At 32.9% G+C, this 20,513-nt stretch overlaps 2 protein-coding genes across 3 annotated transcripts; both read right to left on the bottom strand.

Annotated features, from left to right (window-relative positions):
• Positions 1–401: 401 nt before the first annotated feature.
• On the bottom strand, positions 402–6,082 carry LOC145134120 (T-complex protein 1 subunit alpha-like). The gene is made up of 17 exons (XM_079069025.1): positions 5,833–6,082; positions 5,695–5,759; positions 5,041–5,130; positions 4,844–4,930; positions 4,693–4,752; positions 4,508–4,558; positions 4,030–4,125; positions 3,868–3,933; positions 3,571–3,788; positions 3,386–3,482; positions 2,497–2,583; positions 2,240–2,374; positions 2,046–2,150; positions 1,836–1,964; positions 1,657–1,760; positions 784–874; positions 402–683 (listed from the first exon to the last, which is right to left on the bottom strand). Exons 1-17 carry the CDS (start codon positions 5,903–5,905, stop codon positions 597–599), a joined length of 1,641 nt encoding a protein of 546 aa, XP_078925151.1. The 5' UTR covers positions 5,906–6,082; the 3' UTR covers positions 402–596.
• Positions 6,083–9,979: 3,897 nt separating this feature from the next.
• On the bottom strand, positions 9,980–13,309 carry LOC145133522 (uncharacterized). Of its 2 annotated transcripts, XM_079068459.1 has the most exons (11): positions 13,104–13,309; positions 12,827–13,014; positions 12,505–12,599; positions 12,197–12,423; positions 11,984–12,101; positions 11,796–11,882; positions 11,581–11,707; positions 10,935–11,485; positions 10,672–10,814; positions 10,391–10,480; positions 9,980–10,298 (listed from the first exon to the last, which is right to left on the bottom strand). In XM_079068459.1, exons 3-11 carry the CDS (start codon positions 12,523–12,525, stop codon positions 10,196–10,198), a joined length of 1,467 nt encoding a protein of 488 aa, XP_078924585.1. In that variant the 5' UTR covers positions 12,526–12,599; positions 12,827–13,014; positions 13,104–13,309; the 3' UTR covers positions 9,980–10,195. The 2 variants fall into 2 exon arrangements, with proteins under 2 accessions (XP_078924585.1, XP_078924584.1); XM_079068458.1 differs by lacking the exon at positions 12,827–13,014.
• Positions 13,310–20,513: the final 7,204 nt, after the last annotated feature.

Here is a 20,513-nt window from a genome sequence, read left to right as displayed (position 1 = left end):
TTATTTGTTTTACCTAAAACCCATCAAAATTGTCACTTATAATAGTATTTCTTTTTCCGTTGCATTTCTAGCCTGGAATTCTTTTTAGGTTTCAAGGTATCAAACTCGTCTTATACAAATACACAATCATGATTTGTATATGAAAATAGGTATCATCAACATATTTTATCTTTAGAGTTTTTTTATTAGATATTATAGAAACGTGGTAATAAATAGAAGGTCTTGGTAGTTTTGTTTGGTTTTATTAGAGAGGATTTTTCATCTCTTGAATTCTTATTTTTGGAGATTGCATGCGTGTGCAATAACATCCCTAAGTGGTAATTGTTGACCCCACGCCTCTTAGCTGTATGAGTTTCCAATTACTGTTGATGGGATTAAGCAACGGAATCTATGCAATCAACTGATGCGAAAGTTCAAAACGCCATCACTTTGCATTTAACACCCAAAAACATTCATCAAACACTTGTTAAAGTTGTGCAATTCACAAAAGCTATTCTTTCCAATTTCCACCAACAACAATGTTGATATTGATGATTCGAACATGAATGAATCGAACCAAAATTTTGACTTATTTTTAATATACAAAAAAAAATGATTTAATTTTGACCATCTTCACTCTCGTCCTTTGCAAGTCTGATCATGTCATCAATTCGAAGTATTGTTATAGCTGCTTCAGTCGCAAACTGACAAAAAAATAAATAAATAAACTTTAGTCTTAATTGTTTTTTTTATTAATATTTAGTTATTATTTACTTACACAACATTTTTCTCTATAATATTTACCTGAAGTATCTTGATTTTGCTCATTGTAGGTTCAATCACACCAGCTTCCATGTTATTACGGGTGGTACCCTTTAATAGATCCAATCCCATGCTGCAATAAAATAAAATCAAAAATCAAAATTACATCATAAAAAATAAAAATTAAAAACATTACATAGCCAAAGAGATAATTATTTCACTATGAACTTAAGCCATTAATTTCATACACTTCATATAATACATAGAAGAGTAAAGTACAAGTTTAAACCCTGAGTATATATGATTTTTGTAACTTTGGTCTTTATTTGAGGTTATTGTAACGTTTTTGGTCCTTATTCCAAGTGTAATAACTATTTTTAGTCCCCAAGTATAGCTGATTTTTGCAATTTTGGTCCTTATAGTGAGGTTCGTGTAACGTTTTTGGACCTTGTTCCAAGTGAAATGATTATTTTTGGACCCTAACTATAGCTGATTTTTACAAATTTGGTCTAAAAAAAAATATTTTGCAAATTTGGTCCTTATAGTGAGGTTCTTGTAACATTTTTGGTCCCTGTTCCAAGTAAAATGATTATTTTTGGCCCCTGGGTATGATTTTGCAATTTTGGCCCCAAAATATAATCAATTTACTTGAAACAAGGACCAAAAACGTTACAAAAATCTCAAATAAGGACCAAAATTGAAAAGGAAAACATTTTCAGACCAGAAAAGTAATTCACTCTACCATAAAATGAATATACAATTCTATACGCAGTTCTTAAAAAGGCTAAATCCAATCAAGAACTCATTTTGGAAAGAAAAAAAAAAGTACAATTCCTTAAGTAGAAGAGTTTTAACAAAAAAATATATATATTCATTTATGAGACAAAAAAAGCAATATATTAAATTATTAATTACTTTGACAGATGCTTCTTATCTGCATTAGTTTGTGCAGTATGATGACACGCACGCAACTGAGCTACTAAATCAGTTGCATCCTTTGCAGCATTCACAGCAAGAATCTGTGCAATAAAATAAAAAATATTATATTTATATTTAAGATTAAAAATAATTTTTTTTTAAAAGAAAAACAAAACCTTTGGAATAATCAATAAAGCTTCAGCAAATTCTGCAATTGCTAATTGTTCTCGAGATCCTAAAGTTGTTGCAAAATACTCCAAATACACAGATAAAGCAGCTTCAACTGCACCTCCTCCTGCAACAACCTATAATTTTATTAAGTCAAACATTTTTATTAAATTATAAAGTTAAAAAAAAAAAAAATTTAAGATTTAAGATTTACTTACTGTGTTAGATTCTAGGGTTCTTTTGACAATACATAAAGCATCATGTAAAGCTCTATCCATTTCATCAAGCATGAAGTCATTAGCACCTCTTAGTATCAGTGTAACCTGTTGAAGAAAAAAAAATGTTATTAATTATATATCAGTTTAATAATTTAAAAATTGGACTAGAAATATAAATATATAATAATACATACTGCACTTGTTGTTTTGGTTCCTTTTATCATGATGACATCATCATCTGCAATGTGTTCTTCAACTACTTCATCTGCATGTCCAAGAAACGATGAGTCAAATGTTTCCTCTCCTTCCATGTCAGCAAATGTTGAAACCTGATAAAAAAATCAATTAAAATATCATTTTAAAATTCAAACATCTAAATAAATTAAAGAATATATATATATATATATATATATATATATATATATATATATATATAAGTTAAAAATCATACCACAGTTGCACCAGTAGCCTTTGCCACATGGCGTAAATCCTCCTTCCTCACACGTCTTACAGCAATCGCACCAGCCTCCACAAAATACTGAATGTTTTTTAAAAATAAAATAAATACTTTTTAATAATATAAAGAATGGAATAAAAGATTATTAAAAGGGAAAATACATGATAATAGCAACTTACATACATTTTTTTACCAATAATAGCAATGTACTTTATTTTTTAAGGTTAATTTCATAAAAAGCCTCATATTTTGTGTTTTTTCAGAATTAAATCTCAACTTTAAAAAAAAAAAAAAAAAAAAAAAAACCCTCAACCTTCTAAATGCTTCCAAATAAACCCTCAGCTTTTTTAGTTTTTCTCGAAAAAACCCTCACATTTTACAAAAAAAATTGGAAAAAACGACTAAAAGGGTTAATCTCAAAAAAGACCTTATATTTTGTGTTTTATCCGGATTAAACTAAACCTCAAATTTATTTTTTGCCTGAAAAAACCTTGCATTTTTCAATTTTCCCGATTTGGCCCTTTTAGTAATTTTTTGCCAAAAAAAAATGTAAAATGTGAGGGTTTTTTCGAGAAAAACTTGAGGGTTTATTTGGAAACATTTGGAAGGTTGAAGGCTTTTTTGGAAAAAAAAAAATACAAAGTTGAGGGCTTTTTCGGAAAAAAAAAATACAAGGTCTTTTTCAGGTAAAAAATAAATTTGAGGTTTAATCCGGAAAAAAACACAAAATATAAGGCCTTTTATGAGATTAACCCTATTTTTATCCATAATAGCAATATGGGTATTGTACTTTATTTATTATATGTTGAAAATATAAATGCAAGTATATTGCTATAATTGGTAAAAAGTAAAAAGTAAAAAGTAAAAACTACATTTACTATACCTTGAGTGCCATGTCATCAATCCCCTTTGTTGTTAAGACAACATTAGCTCCAGCTTTCAGAAGCTTTTGAATACGTTCTTTTGTCACATCAGCTTCTCTATATACAAAAACATTCAACCTTAAACATGTGGTACAAAATCTTTAAAAAAAAAAAAAAAAAAAACCTTAAAATCTGCTAATAAAACCTGAGACGAATCTTCTCCAGCTCACGTGGGTCCGTGACTAAAACTTGAACTCCTAATTGCATTTTTGTTTTTTGAAGATTAAAATCAAGACACGCGATTTTTGCATTAGAAACTTTCATTGGCATTCCTTGAGCTGCACGCCCAGTGTTAAGTGCATACCCTTTTAATAAGTAGCTTTCTTTTGCACTTTTACCATGTGCTTTAAGGATATTTATTCCCTAAAATGCAATAAATAATAATTTCGTATTTGTTATTTAATAGAATTTTTTTTAATAAAATGTTATTTTAATGACTAACCTTGATTGGGTACCGAATTTTACCAGAGGAATTTGTCAATTTAACGGATTGTACAGCTTCAACAACCTATACAAATTTATGTTTATTTATTTGGGGTTGAAAATATTTAAAAAAAAAATCAATATTTTTTATAATTTTTAGTAGTGTAAAATAAAACAATACCAAATTGGCAAAGAAGTCACTGTCACTGGATAACAATTTGGAGGACATGCTTGTTTTTGCACAGTTTATAAGGGAATCTTTTCCAAGCTTCTCAACCTAAAGAAAAAAAAAAGCAACAGAAAACGAAGAATAAGATTAATGGAATTTGTTATCTATATTATAAAACTAAGAGTAAATTACAGAAATCATCCCTGTTGTATGTCAAATTACGAATTGGATCCATATCCTATGTTTTTTTAACCTTTTTTGTCCCTGTATTTTCATTTTGTATTGCATCCATATTCCATCCATCATCCTTAATCAGTGTAAAATGACTATTATACCCTTTATGTGATACTTTATTCCCGTTATGTGATATTTTATAATTTTTTTTTGTTTATTTGGTAACAGATAAGGGTATAACAGACATTTTACATCGATTAGGGACGATTTCTGTAATTTACTCTTAAATTACTGTTTAATAGTCATTAGTTGTTACCTTGACTGCAAGCTTTTCATCAACATATTCGCATGCTTTTTTCATTGCAAGCTGCCAAATATAAAAAAAAGGGTGTTTATGAGCATAAAGATTATAAAAGAAAAAGTGGAACATTAAACAATTAAACCATAAACACATATTCACCAATTATTTGGAGAAAGATTGAAAGAAATAAGAACACTCACTCGGTATCCACTAATTATAGATGTTGGGTGAATCTTATTTTTGACAAGATCATTTGCTCTCTGCATAATCATTCAAAAAAATATATTATTTGTAAAAAATTATCTGAAAAGATGCATATGTTGTAGGAAATAATAATAACAATAATAATACCTTAAGTAACTCAGCTGCTATGATGACAACAGAAGTAGTTCCATCTCCTACTTCTCTATCTTGAAGCTCAGCCAATTCAACAAGTACCTAAAAAAAATCATAAATTCTATTATTTTTGTGATCTGAAATTTTAAATTAATACAGAATAATAAGTTAAATATCTAAATAAAGTAAAAAAGAAATCATCAAGATTCTACCTTGGCAGCTGGATGTTCAACATCCAACATTTTGAGAATTGTGGCACCATCATTTGTGAGGGTCACATCACCAATATCATCAACCAACATCTGAAAATGAAATGCAAACTTGTTATTCAGCAACTATTATAGGATTGACTTTCACAAAAACATAGTGTTGAAAATGTAAAACATGAATAACATAAGAGTATTTATTATCCTTCATGACTTCTAATGTAGAGATTTTTTTGCATCCTAAGATCAAATTTGTTTGTTCCATTCTCATTTTGGGGCTCAATCATTGGTTTCTACATGTCAAGTAACTAGTATTCAAAAGCTTCATTATCATTTTAAGTTGAACTATAACTTGAACATGTTAATATGAGGTTGATAATGGTGATACAAAAGAAATTTTGCCATGGTAGACTTAATGTGACAAGCAGTTCTCTCTTATGTACTTAAAACATCCATTAAGAAACAATCTACCTCCATTAATGACAAAGTTCCATTGTGGTTTATATTAGTTAGCACAAAAAAATGACAGCATGTTATCAAACTTTAATACAGAGCCCGAAAATACAAGAAAATGTTTGCGTAAATCGATAAAAATCCTAAACCTATAAAGATCAGACAAAAAACATCATAAAATTAGAGATTGATAAGCATTAAAAATACCTTGTCAAGTCCAACGGGACCTAGTGAAGTCTTCACTATATTTGAAACAGATTGACAAGCTGTAACTGCACCCAAAAAAAATAATCATAAGGAAACCATTGTTGTTCTACATTTCTATAGTATTAGGGTTTTACTTACTGTTTTGGGTGCGAACATCTTGACCATATTGACGATCCCCGAGAATATCAGGCGTTTGTGAACCAAGCGACATCGAACAAGATCCTGATTGTTGCTGGATCTATATTGAGCTTTTTCTAGTGGGATTTTTCGAAGAACCCTTACACGTTAACACGATGATGCAAAGTGTTTGGAAATCTGGAATTCTGTAAACCCTACCTGAATTTGCTCGACTGAAGTAGCAGGTACTCTCACTCCCTCGGTTAAGCGGGAGTCTCGGCTTATTTAACTCCTAAACCAGACCGGGCCGTTCGAGATCCGACCCGGAAATCAAAGTGGAACATTCTCTTCTTTTATATTCATCTTTTAAATAAAACGTTTTTTTTTTTTTGTATAAAGTATATGTTAAAAATGAGTAAGTTATTTTGGTTTTGTTTCGAGATCGAAATCAACAAAGAAATAATATGTGGATATGGTGGAGTGATCTTTAGAAGTATGTAGTCATAGGTATTGAGAATAAATGAATATTGTAAGTAGTTGTGAGACTCATGTATTATATGGGTTAATTTAAAAAAAAAAGTTAAATATAAAAATCTAAATATTTGAGAACTTTAAATTTATAAAAAAAATAAGAAAAATATTGAATTATCCAAATTGAAATGTTTTTTTATATTTTAAATTTAAACAACTAAATTAAATAAATAATGAAAAGAAATTAATGGACTCTAGTTTGGGAATTTTAAAATTAGAAGATAAGTCCATTAATTAAATTGATATCCATTTATTACTACATTAGATGTGAAATCCGTGCACTACACAGATTGATTAAAAAAATTTATATATGAAGATATAGACATTAAGTATTTTTTTTAAAAAAAACATTAAATATCAAAGTGTAAACATTAAGTATTTTTTAAAATAAAATTTCAAAATATATAGAAACAAAATGATGAATAAATAAATAATTCAATTTATACTAATAAAACAAATTACAGAAAAATAATTATATTTTGACCATATAACATTTTTTTAGTTTGTCAATAAAAACCAACAAAGTTTGATTATTTTTTTTATATAGACCATTTTGTCTAAAATGACAATGAACTTTGAAAGAAACATGTCAATTTTGCATTATATATATATATATATATATATATATATATATATATATATATATATATATATATATATATATATATATATATTGAAGGAAACATATTAAAATTTGAAAATATAAGGAAACAAATTAATGACACATTAATTACTTTCTATAACCTAAAAATTAGATAGTTAATTAAGAAAATAAAAAATTACCACAAAATGAAAAGTGGAAATTAATTGCTAAGAATTAACCACAAAATTACATGTGTCAAAATGCATGAAAATGTGACATGTGGCAAAAAGATTTTCATTTATTAGTATGGATTTATTGTAATTATTATATTAAAATATTATATGGGATTTAAAGAAAACTCATAAAATGACATGTGAAAAAAAATACATTTGACAAACTGAATGAGAATGTGACATTTGGCAATTAAATCTTCATTTATTAGAATATAAATTTATTATAATTATTATATTAAAATATTATGTGGAATTTAAAGAAAACTCATAAAATGACATGTGAAAAAAATTAATTCAAAATAACCAAAAAATTACATTTGACAAACTAAATGAGAATGTGACATGTGGGAAAAAAATCTTCATTTATTAGAATACTAAGTGTGAAACTTGTGTACTACACGGGTTGATTAAAAATAATTATATATGGAGATATAAACTTTAAATATTTTTTTTAAAGAAAACGTTAAATATCAAAGTGTAAACATTGAGTATTTTTTAGGGTAAATTACACGGATGGTCCCTGTGGTTTAGGGTAATCTGCATGGATGGTCCCTAAGAACTTTTTTTAACTCGGACAGTCCTTGTTATTTGATTTTGTTTCAAGTTTAGTCCTTACCACATTAGAAATGACATTTATACCCTTATTGATTTCGTTTTTAATTATTTTATTGTTAATTGATTATTTATAATATTAAAAACTAGAAATGGGCCCCACCCCCTTCACCTCGTTCCATCAGATTTATCATGTCTTTCCCTCTCTCTCTCATTTCGGTCGAAGATCCCCCAGGGAACGAACTTCTTCTTCCATGAAACTTACCTTCTTCTCACCTTCATCTCCGATAATGATTTAACTAAAGAAATGCATATGGTCCCCCCTCTACTGAAACTGTCATATGCTCTCTCTCTCTCATGTATGTTTGAACCTCCATCGGAAACCATAACCATCGTCAATGACCCTGCTCAAACTGATTAAACTGAAATCTCAAAACCAGAATCTGATGAAATACAAATCACAAAAACACAACAAATCTGATGACACATGAATCAAAACCCAATCAATGAATCAGGTGTTCCAAAATTCTAACCTGAAGCCATAAAATCCATAAAATTGCATAGAAACGTGATTTTGGGGTTGATTACTTAGGGTTTTGAGAAACAAGCTTTTATATTAGTTCCAAACCACAATCATCCTAAATCTAATTAAATACACAAGATGTTCGTCCATTTTTTTTTGTCAAAATCAACCTGTAAACATAAATAATTTTTTGCATCTAGTTTATTTGTAGATAAGAGGAAAAAATGAGAGGAGTGGAGAGAAGCTGGAGAATCCCGATGCAGCGAGGCTCCATGGATTTTTATTTCAATCCGTCTTCTATTCCGTAACTGCTGCCGACGACGCTCTGACCATGAACCCTAACTGCCTCCCGTTCTAACTACAAATCCTAATCATAATCAATCAATGGAGATCCGACAGGGTAGGGATGCAGAGAGAGGTTTCCAAACAGGAATCTCGAGCGGAGAGGAGAGAAGAGGAGACGAAAGGGAAGAAATCTCACCTGGTTGTTGTTGGATTGGCGTCTCTCGCCGGAGGAGTGGTCATCGGAAAAATGGGTGAGAAGTAACTGAGCAAAAAAGAGAATCGGGTGAGGGTGAATGGGGATAACGTGAGGAGTGGGTTTTTTTTTCTTTTTTATTTAAAAACGATAAAAAAAAAATAGAAAATTAAATAAAAAAAACATAAGGGTATAATAGTCTTTTTACGTCATTCAGGGACTAAGGACGCAACAAAACCAAAACAAAAGGACCGTCCGAGTTAAAAAGAGTTCTTAGGGACCATCCATGTAGATTACCCTAAACCACAGGGACCATCCGTGTAATTTACCCTATTTTTTAAAATAAAATTTCAAAATATATATACAAACAAAATGATGAATAAATAAATAATTCAATTTATATTAAAAAAAAACTACAGAAAAATAATTATATTTTGACCTTATAACATTTTTTAGTTTGTTAATAAAAAGCAACAAAATTTGATTATTTTTTTTATATAGACCATTTTGCCTAAAATGATAATGAACTTTAAAAGAAACATGTCAATTTTGAATTATATATATTGAAGGAAAAATATTAAATTTAAAAATATAAGGAAACAAATTAATGCCACATTAATTACTTTCTATAATCTAAAAGTTAGATATTTAATTAAGAAAATCAAAAATTACCATAAAATGACAAGTGGAAATTAATTTCTAAGAATTAACCACAAAATTACATGTGTCCAAATGCATAAAAAATTGACAAGTGGCAAAAGGTTCTTTATTTATTAGTAGGGATGATAAATGTGCACGGAGTATAATGTTGGTTAGTTGTGAATAGTTATGATGTTGATTAGGTGATGCAGAAAAAAAATCGATGTCTATATTAACAAAGAAAATTATAAAACAGAAAAATAAACCCAATACATACTAATAATTAAGAGCTGAACTTTAAAAATACCTTAGTCAACAATCTATCATGCTCTAAGGCTATCCATAGTCCAATTAACTTTACAAAATTTAGTAATTGTCACATCTAACATCTATAATTTATTTAATACATTAAAATTTTAATGGATTAAAACATCAACATATTAGTTTTGATAAGGGGGTCCACTTTCTTAACTTCCACCTCCACATTAACTTACAATGTATATCCAACTATCATTATATGTCACATCAACCCTCTCTTTCCCCTTCATTCAACTTTTATTAAACTTGCATTGTAGATTCTACAAGTCTGTGGAATTATGAACACTCATTCTTATATCTAAAAGACAAAATCCAAAGCAATATATTATAATTTTCTTCCAAAAAAGTAAATTACATTGTGAAAATGTAATAAAAAAAACCAATAAACATTAAGAGCATCACAATTGTATGAACTTTCTCTAACGCATAACATTAACTAATTTTGAGAAAAACTTTTTGGCAAAAATATGCCAAAATCCAACCGGGACCCACATCTCTAACACACACACACACAAACTAACACATTCTTATCGTTGACTTTGCTTTCGTTTCTTTCTCATCCGTTCCCGCCTTTCTTCTTCTTCTATTTTCTTAAGTTCTTCTTCATCTTCCTTCTTAGCAATCCAAGCACTAAATCACAAAAATCAAAGGGGTTATTTTGTAAATAAGTAGAAGTATAGGGGTTAAAACTTAAAAGTGTCGAAGAGGCATACTATACTAACCTCCGCTTCTCCTCGCGCATGATGTCATCAAAACCAGCCTCCATGTCACTATCATCATCATCATCACCATGATAATTTTTGGGATTATATCTACAAACACATACAATCATCACAAATAGAATCATTAGCGTTTGTTTAACGGAATCGGAATGGAATGACTGATTCCATTGGAATCAATAGAAGACTAAATGACCAAAATACCCTTTATTGATTAGTTCCATGACAAGCTTACGAGACCAATTTCGTCTTTTTATTAAAAAAAAATGGAATTCAATTCTTACTTGAGCATGCTTCTCATCATACTAAAGGCTTTCGCAGTATCATCATCATCATCATCATCCTCAAAAGGGCGAGATGGTCTTTTCTGCACCCGTTCTCTTTGTTGTCCACTAGTCGAAAGCCTCCCCTGTTGTTGTTGCTTCATCTATCAATAATTCCACAATCATCCAAAATTAAAATACATTTCATTATCTTCAAACATAAAAAAATTTAAACACACACACACACATACACAAAAACACACAGAATATTCACATTCACATACCTGAGGCTTAGAAGACAAAATCGGCTTTCTAACAACATTTCCTTTACTAGATTGTAATCCTAATCCCCCTCTATCTCTATCTCTATCTCTATCATCACCTCTTCTATTTTCATACCCTCTATCTCTATCATCCCTCCTTTGTTGAGATTGTAATTGTAATCCTCTTTTTTGATCCAATGGTTTCTTTTGGGTGACACCTGGCAGTGGTCTTGAGTTTGATGTTTGAGGTCTGTGATTGTGTCCGGTGGGTATGCTTCTAGAAACAGGTGGTGGAATCACTTTTTGCTTGGCGGCAACTGGCGGCATCTTGGAGGGCATCGAAGGTTTTTGTCCTGAAGGCCGCCCGGGACCACTCCCGAGTTGTTTTCGAGGATCTAGGGACGAAGATGTCATTTTACTTGAACCATTAGGCCTTTGACTTTGTTGTTGACCGGGTGGTGGTGGTCTCACTCGTGTTTGGTTAGATGTGGGGGCCGGTCTTCTCTCTTCACGGCCATTTATGACTTTTCTACCCCCGTTGTTGACCGGTGGTCTTGGTGACACATGTGCATCTTTAACATAGCAAGAACTCATTAACTCATTATAAATATTTAAAAAGATAAAAAGTTTTGAAAAGTTAAATAATTGGAATCGAAAAAAAAAATACCAGGTTTTGGAGCAGAAGAGGGTTTTGGAGGGTTTTTTGGTGGAATTGGAAGCTCAGCATCATCTGATAATAGAAATGAGTAATCTCTAGTGTTTTTAAGCATTTGGATTTTTGCTTTGGGTTTAGCCTAAAAGGGTAAAATGGGAAATGTGAGAATATGTGGATTACAAATTTACAATGAATATTATTGGTTAGATCATGAAATTGAATCTTACCCATGTGTCTACTTTTCGTGGAGGCTCATTGGGTCTAGGTTTGGATCCTGTTGGAGCTGAAGAACTACCCTTGTTTTGTTGTGGAAGCTATTAAGGAAAAAGGAAAAGAGAAATAACTCGATTAAAGTAAAATTTTGTTGTGTATAGAAGAAATTAAATGTTAGATAAAGGAAAAGGAAAATACATACGATATTCTTAGCTTTTGGAACCCTTTCTGCCAAATGTGGATTCTCCAACAATGACTTGCTTTCTTGAATTACCCTTTGAGCAATTACTGGTTGTGAAGGACCAAAAAAGGATCCAAAGCTGCAATATATAGAAAAATTACATGTTGATAAGTATGTTATATTGGAAATTTACACTTCAAAAATGTTTAAAAAGAATGGTAGTATGGTACTCACTTGTCATATGGCATTTTATTCTTTTTTTCCCGAAAATTGGCAAGGCCAGAACCTGAATCTTTTTTCATCTTCTTTCTTATAGATTCCTTTAATTTTGCTCTCAATTCAAGGTATTCCATCTCTTCCTGTGTAGGTAATCGGTCCTCTTCTTCCTCTTCTTCTTCTTCTTCATATTCACCAACATTATCTTCCTGGTATTCACCTTCATCTTCGTAATCTTCATATTCCTACATCAATGTAACCATATGCAATGAAGTAAAGTTAAAAGTATCAAAAAGAAAATGGAGATGAAATGGAAAGTAGCTCACATCTAAATCATATCCTCCCATTATACTTCTATATCTTCAATCTTCAAAGTTCTTCAAGCCAATACTTTACTAGAAGGAGAGGCGTTTAGGGCAGACTGCATCAAAATACAAAGCATACAATATTCATGTTATCCCAAAAAGAATGTTTTAAGAAACACATATAGAATTAATATATAACGTGTTTTCAGGCAAAGAATCGAGCTATGGTCAACATTGATTGAAAAAATTGAGCACGAAAGAAAACCCAATTCATGGGGTGTACATTTTAACCAAATTAGGGTTTTAGTGTTAGAATCGGTCGAAGAACCAAATTAACAGTTACCACATGGAACCAATATCACAATCGGACTGAAAACGCCAGAAATTGAAGGAGGCGAGACATAAAACGGATTAAGAACAGAAGAGGATTGGGTTATTGAAGCACAAATTTCGAACTTTCTCGCGAATTTTCACGTTGCAAGATGTTCAATCCCCAATTGTTAACTCACCAGATCAATAAAATTACAAAATCTACAACAAATTAGAGAAATTTCTGCATAAGATCAGAAAAAATTGCGAAAAAAACAGAACAAAATAGTTCAATTGAAAGGGGAACTCACCAGAACCCTAATAATCGCAATTTCGAGACTTCTGAATCAATCCGCTCAGTTCTTGATACTTGATCGATCAAAGAAAACGCCCAAAACGAAAACGAAAGCACACCGATCGGATGACGGTTACAATTCGGTGGTGTTCCAACACAAATCTCGATTTAACTCTGATGATCGATTACGGCCTCAAGCCCTCTTTTAATTCTTCCCTTCATCACCCGGTTTGGAGTTGTATATCCGCGCAGGGAAAACCTTGAAGTTTTTGACTTCTTACAAAACATACCCCTCAAGATCGGTTTAATTTGATTTTCAACTTGTACTATGCAAACTTAACTTTTTTCTATTACATGTTTTACCATGTTGATAATGACCAACCATATAAATCTATTGCCAACTTGCCAAGTCATACTATGCAAAGTTAAGAGGGAGAAATATGTGATGATTTATATCTATGCTAAACATATATATTTTTGTACATGTTTTTCCATGTTGATGTTAGATTATAATCTAACATCAACATGGAAAAACATGTACAAAAATATATATGTTTAGCATAGATATAAATTATGTTTTCCATATTGATGTTAGATTATACAACACCACATGAAAACAAAACCACTCAAATTATATATATATATATATATATATATATATATATATATATATATATATATATATATGAACAGGTTCCGGATATGAAATGGGGTAAAGTGGGTCTAGACCGGGTTTACGGGTTTCAAGCTCATCCCTACAACATATCAGTCTTATATTTTGTGGCAACCAGTTTCTTAGACTTAGTAAGAAAATTTGGAAGTGTATTATAAGCAAGAAAGCGTTGTTTGTCTATATGATTTGTGGTAGCTCATAGAAATTCAAGACTTATATATCACTATGTATTGAGAAAATTTAAGACGTAAGTTGTGTTGGTTGATGAAGTATCACCAAAAGACATTAAATGACCAACATAAGAATAAGACATTGTATGAAGCACACAATATCAATTTTATAACTCAAGACTACAACTTCTTATCAATCAAGGATGGAATAGTTTCTTGTAAGTCAATATTGCAATCAATTTTAAGGCAAAGCATATATGCGAAACCAATAATTAAATGCATCACATATTATATATGATTGTTAAAGATAAAGAATATGTGATAATAACACATGTTGCAACACCATATGTGAAGATTTAGTTGTTTGCATTATAACATACACGTATTTTTTTAATGGTTGTACTTTCACATAATGAACAAATGGTGCATGATATTGTTCCTCTTATTCATGATCCTCTATTTAGTATAAATAGTCATCAAATCGTCTGTTCGAGCATTAGTTTATTGTATCTATCAATCTTATTTACAAATGCTAAAGTAATTGTGTTGCTTAGCAAAGTGTGTGTGTGTGTATATATATATATATATATATATATATATATATATATATATGTGTGTGTGTGTGCGTGTGCGCGTGCGCGTGCAGTGTCCAAGGTTCTAATAATATCAGGGTCTTTTGGCTTAGCATAAGTTGTTAATTTATGAAGGAAATAATAAATTAATTAAAAATTACTTTGGATTTATTAAATTGTTTTAATTAATTAGAGATCTTGAATATTAATTAATTTTTAGAGATTAATTTGGAATATTCCAGAAGCTTTTGGACAATGCATGAAACAGTTTTGATAGGAATCTTGGATAGGCATGAGAGAATTTTGAATCAGATTAGTATTAACCTTAGGAGTTTGAATCCTTATAGGATTCTATCTGCAACCTATAAATAATTTACTAAGGGTAAACCCTAGAGTTGTTGATTCCTTCTCAATTTTTGTCTGGTCTCTCTTTCTCTGTCTCACTCTATCTTTTTCCTTCTCTTTCTCTCTCTCTCTCTCTCTCTCTCTCTCTCAGTGGACGAATTCCTAACCTCTCTCTTAGGTTTAGAGAATTTCGATTAAACCCTAACATAGGGTTTGTTCCTATGCATTTGGTGTTTGTGGGTCTAACTTCATTAGAGGGATTCTATTTTTGATCCTTCATCAACTGTAAGAATCGAGACGTACGAGATCCCAATCGAGTAATCAAGAAGTTAGCATGTTTCTTTCTAATTGATTTTTAAATTTCGTTTCTATAACAAGTAAAACCTAAATCTGGGATGCATGTACACTTAGGTAAATCTTTTGATTGTTTCCACTACATTTGGATTGTGTATTTGTAACAACCCAAAAACCATGGCTAAATTTTTCATTTTTTTAAAGTAAATAAAACATCCATTTTAACAAAATTGCATCCAGAGCAACCCATTTGTTCATAATCCATTACTCACAAATCAAAGTTAATAGGAAGACTGATGGGTATTAAGCATAAGAACAATCCTATGTGCTCATACAAACCCTAATGCTTGGATCTAGGTTTCTCTATTGTACATGCATTGAATCCAAGACTTGCAAACCCTAATCTAGCATACATAAATCGAAAATTAACTTAATACATCAGATCTAGATGTTTACCTCTTCAAAGATTGGCTTAGATCTTCTTTTCTTCTTCTCTTGAGCTTAGAGTCACAATTGTAACTCCTCTAATGGATCACAAACACCTCAAGCAAGAAGGCAACTTTGAAAGAGGAGGGAGGATGCTAATTTTCAGCCCTAGGGTTTCTCTTGGAAGCAAGTGGACGAAAATTGGAGCCTTAGGGTCTTATTTATAGTGCAGGCTGCTAGGGTTTCAGTCTAAACCCTAATGGATACCTTAGCCACCAAGTAGCCCAAGGAACCTTCTGGAATAAGGCCCTTGGACGAAAATATGATGATCCTTCATCATAATTTCGTTCCCCCTTAGTCCATTAGGTTTCCCAGCCCAAAACTCAACTATCACACATTTGACAGTTTATGCCCCTTTATTTAATTAATCTCTTTTAGTCACCAAATTAATTCCTAATTAATTTATGACTAATACTAATTAAATAAATATGATTTCTCCTTTAATATATTATTCTTATAATATATTAATAAACCATAATATCCTCTCTCTCATATCAAATTACCTTGTCAAGTTGCTTTGGTGAAGGCAACCCAAAAGGACCATGCATAACCGGGTCAAGTACATATCAAATATAGTTACGGGCTTAGACACTAATCCAACAGTCTCCCACTTGGATAAGTCTAGTAACTATATCTCACATACGACTTCAAGATCTAGTTAGCAATCGCAGCTCTTATACGCTTCTGTCAAATCTGATCAAAATCTTGTCCTTCAGATAAGGGATCGTATAATCCTCTGTTCTAGATATCATGCTGACAATACTTATTATCCAGCATTTTGTTTCTCGATCTCTGATTTATTCGACATAGAATTTAGTCAAACACATCAACTTCATTCTGACCGGGCCCGACACATAAGTCAAACTAAATCATCGAGTGGCCAAGATATCGCTTTTATTCTCTTAGAATAAAAGGTACAGAAAAACTTCGACTTATATGCTTTTATCATTTACTAGCTAAGTCACACACAATAATGCGTTTTATAACATCAAGTTACTGATGCGTTTTCGCATTATCAATGCATAATCAACTAGCAAACAACAACCATATCTCTAGGTTTAAAGATTATATGATATTATCATCTTGCGATCACTTATGGTAACTTTCATGAAGTGATACTAGCAAGTGCGGGTTTATTCCAATGCTCAAAACAAATTTCATAAGCACTCATAAACTTCGTAGCAAACCTTTGCTATGTCTAAAACCTTTCATACAATCTACAAACAAATTTATGACAATCTTCTTTCATATCTACTTCCAACATATGAGCGATTGTGGACTATTCGAACAATCTTATTATTCAGGAAGTCAAAACATGCAAAATTGGAAATAACAGATAAATAATCAACACAAGATAGTAACTTTCTTATAAATAACACACCTTTATTTAATCATGTAACATCCCGAAATTCAGGTGCATCTCTTATACCCTTCTTCTTTTCCAAGTTGACAAGTTTGGCCCTTAAAGGAAATATTAAAGCAAATGAGTACGATGGGCGCACTGAAGAGTACGTTGCGCGTACTCATGCGCTTAATTTGGGCGCGGACTCGCCTAGGTACGCTGGGCGTACCCAAGGTTATGTTGGGCGTAATCGGCCCAGATGCAAACCCTAAATTGTGGCTTGTGCACTATAAAAGGAATGTTAAGGCCTTATCCTCAGCCACCATTTCAGAGAGTGAAACCCTAATAGAGAGCTACCCTTCGTTCCTAACTTTTGTGTGTGTGTTCTAAGCTTCACAGTTTCATTTCAAGGTGGTGAAAGAGAAGAGGAGGCCATTTTAGGAGCTAGAAGTTGGTGGACAAGAGTAGATTTGAGTTCTACAGAGGTTGGAGCTTCTTCCTGAGGTAAAAAGCTCAAAGCTTTCCTTGTCATTTGTGATTTGTGTTTCTTGGACCAACTTTTAGGGTTTTTGGTCCCAAGGTGGAGACTTTATGAGCACATGGTCTCCATAAGCCTAGATCTGCTATATTTCAGAGTAAAATGAGTTGTAGGTTCATAAAAATCCAATCTTGGACATGAATATTGAGCCATGCATGAGATCTAGACCTTATGAGGAAGAGGGAAAGGTGTTAAAGTGATTAGGTACTTTTACAACTATGCAAAGGCTTAAAGGTCTCGACTTTATGGATTAAGTGGTCTTAGAGAAGTCAGATCTGGAGTTTGAGTTTATGTCTTAACCATTTAAGACCAAAATCCATGAATGCATGAAACTGAGACTTATGTTGGGCGTAAATCTCAGTAGGCGCAACGTAAGGGTCTGAGACCCCGATTCTGGATCGTCGGAGTACGCCCAGCGTACAAGAGCTGGTACGCGCCGTGTACTGCCCCTGTTGACTTTCTTTGACCTTTAGTGTTTTGGTCAACATTTGGACTTTTGGGTCAGGGAGGGGTAAAATGGTCTTTTACCCTTCTGTGGGATTGTAGGAAGGGATGTGATCTAGTCTTTGAGAGCCATTATTTATTCGAGAGTACTGTTTATGTGCTTAGGCGGGGACTAGATCAGTGTTTTCGTGTGCGAGATTATCCGAGATACCCGAGGTGAGTCTTCTCACTATACATTACCAAGAGTGGTATTTATGTGTAGACCAGAGGGTCTTGTGTGCTATGTGTATATATGAGATTATGTGCATTGTGTTATATGTATGCTATGTGTTGAACAGACCTGGCCGGAGGGCCCAACGATATAGACCGGACCGAAGGGTCCAACGACACAGACTGGACCGAAGGGTCCGACGAGCTATGACCGGACCAGAGGGTCCAACGAGCTACGGGACTGGGGGTCCCGCTGAGACACATCGACCGAAGGGTCGTATTATAGCCTCGAGTGGCGTATGTGTTGTATGTGGTATTTTGGGGAACTCACTAAGCATTTATGCTTACAGTTGTTGTGTTATGTGTTTCAGGTACTAGCGAGGATCGCGGGAAGGCGCCGGCATGATCCGTACACACTGAGAGGATTTATGTATTTGAGGATCTTGGGAATTGTTATTGTGATAACATGTGATACATTGGAATACTATGATATTTTATGAATGAAAGCATGTTTTTAAAATGAAAAATTCTTTTGGAAATTTACGTCGTTACAAGTTGGTATTAGAGCCTTGGTTTGAGGGATTCGGGTGCATCTTCGGATGAATCTGAACTCAAACTGAGGAATTGAGAAAGTTTTCATAAAATAAACAATTTTTCTAAAAGAGTAAAAGATTTTGAGAAAAGCAGAACGGAGCAGTGTGTACGATCAGCCAGCGCCTGAACGATGATTTCCCAAAATACCCTTACATTATGTGTTATGAGATATGTTATGATATGATATGCATGCTCGAGTAGGCTAGGTGTTCTTATTAGGACGAGAGTGGCCTGATCTGTAATGCCTTAGCCTAGGAGTTACTGCTACTATGAGATGCTTCGAGAGTAAGTAGGTAGCAGCGAGGAACTTATGAGTGGTCTACTAGAGAGTAGCCTGAGTTTAGTGAGATATAGAGTACTTGTGATCTGGGATCCTAGGAGGAGGACTTGGGGTGAATACCGATGCGCTGTGGAAGGTAGTATAAGGGCCCGTACTACTGGAAACACCGGATCGGTGAGCAGTCAAAGTAAGAATCCTCAGGGTACTAAAGAACAAGTAGGGTTGAGTATCAAGTGCGAGTATACTCGAACGAGTCTCTGATTCTTTTGTGTTGTGTTTCGGAGACATCATGGTTGGGACGCGCCACCACCGAGGAGGCAGTGGTACCAGCGATGAGGAGATTTGTAGGTTGATTCACGAGGAGGTGGCTGCGGCCATTCGAGCTGAGATACCAGAGATGTTCGGGTCTATCAAGACCACGCTGAAGCTCACCTTTGAAGGTGTACGGACGCACACCTTCATAAGGTGGCCGCACACACCTTAAAGCTCTCCAAAGTGAAGAGTTTGGCCTTCATTCACTAGTAGGACTTGGTATTAGCACAAGAACACCTCAAAATCGACATTTCGGGCACAAATGAGGAGTGTACGGCCGCACACACCCTCTGTACGGCCACACACTCCTGTGTACAACCGCACACACAGCCTGGCCGCACACCCACTCAAATGGCCGTACACCTCCCTTGTTTGATCATATAGGGTCCCGACAAGCATTTCCGAACCTTTAGGGTGGTTTCCCGTCATGTTTAGTCATGAAACACTCTAATTCTAATACGTATATGTGTCATCACATGTTAATAGGATCCAATTGCGTACGAAACACCGGCTAGCACTCAACATTCATAACCGATCATTCACCCAGATCCTACGTCAAACAGTGAGTTCATACCCCTACGCTTTTTCCGAGTTTTTCATGTTTTCAGGGGGGGATACAAGCAAAAGTACAAGGAAACTTGTACTCAAGTATATTATTTTGTTTAAAATAGTTATATGTTCAGTATGCTTTTTGTTGGATTAATGTCTAAGTGCATAACTATAATTGGTAAGACTTGACCCGACCCGGGATGGTCCATTTGGGTTGCATGGCATCATGCATTTGGATAGATTATAATGAGAGAAATAACACTTAAGGTTGGTTAATATATTATAAGTTCTAATATATTAATAAGGTTATTTAATTAGTATTGATCAAGAATTAATTTGGAATTAATTAAGTGATCAAAAGGAGACTAATTAAATATATGGGTTGATTGTGTAAATCATTCATTCTTATATATGTGGGCTTGTGATCCAAGATTCCTTATGTTGGACTAAGTCCATGGGGTGACCCATGGATATTCCATGGAGGTTAAAATCCATGGAGCATAAGGAATGGGTAAAGCTATGAGTTACATGGTGTAACCCTAATAGCCACCATATAAAAGAATCCCATGGCTCAAGAAATCGTGCACTAATGTGTGAGTGTGAGGGCTAGACGATTT

Source organism: Lactuca virosa, chromosome 8 (assembly GCF_052849685.1).
Source record: "Lactuca virosa cultivar CGN04683 chromosome 8, Lactuca_virosa_CGN04683_v6, whole genome shotgun sequence".
NCBI lineage: Eukaryota > Viridiplantae > Streptophyta > Magnoliopsida > Asterales > Asteraceae > Lactuca > Lactuca virosa.
This window is presented reverse-complemented; position numbering and strand designations above follow the sequence as displayed.

What these genes read in the sequence shown, in the direction of transcription:
- LOC145134120 (XM_079069025.1), bottom strand. Translation starts at nt 5,905, where the DNA reads ATGTCGCTTGGTTCACAAACGCCTGATATTCTCGGGGATCGTCAATAT. An exon ending in GTCCCGTTGGACTTGACAAG is followed by an intron (nt 5,131 to 5,694) that starts GTATTTTTAATG and finishes TTTCATTTTCAG; the next exon opens with ATGTTGGTTGATGATATTGG. An exon ending in AAATTCGGTACCCAATCAAG is followed by an intron (nt 3,789 to 3,867) that starts GTTAGTCATTAA and finishes ATTGCATTTTAG; the next exon opens with GGAATAAATATCCTTAAAGC.
- LOC145133522 (XM_079068459.1), bottom strand. Translation starts at nt 12,525, where the DNA reads ATGGGAGGATATGATTTAGAT. An exon ending in TTCCAAAAGCTAAGAATATC is followed by an intron (nt 11,883 to 11,983) that starts GTATGTATTTTC and finishes TTTCCTTAATAG; the next exon opens with CTTCCACAACAAAACAAGGG. An exon ending in CTCTTCTGCTCCAAAACCTG is followed by an intron (nt 11,486 to 11,580) that starts GTATTTTTTTTT and finishes GCTATGTTAAAG; the next exon opens with ATGCACATGTGTCACCAAGA.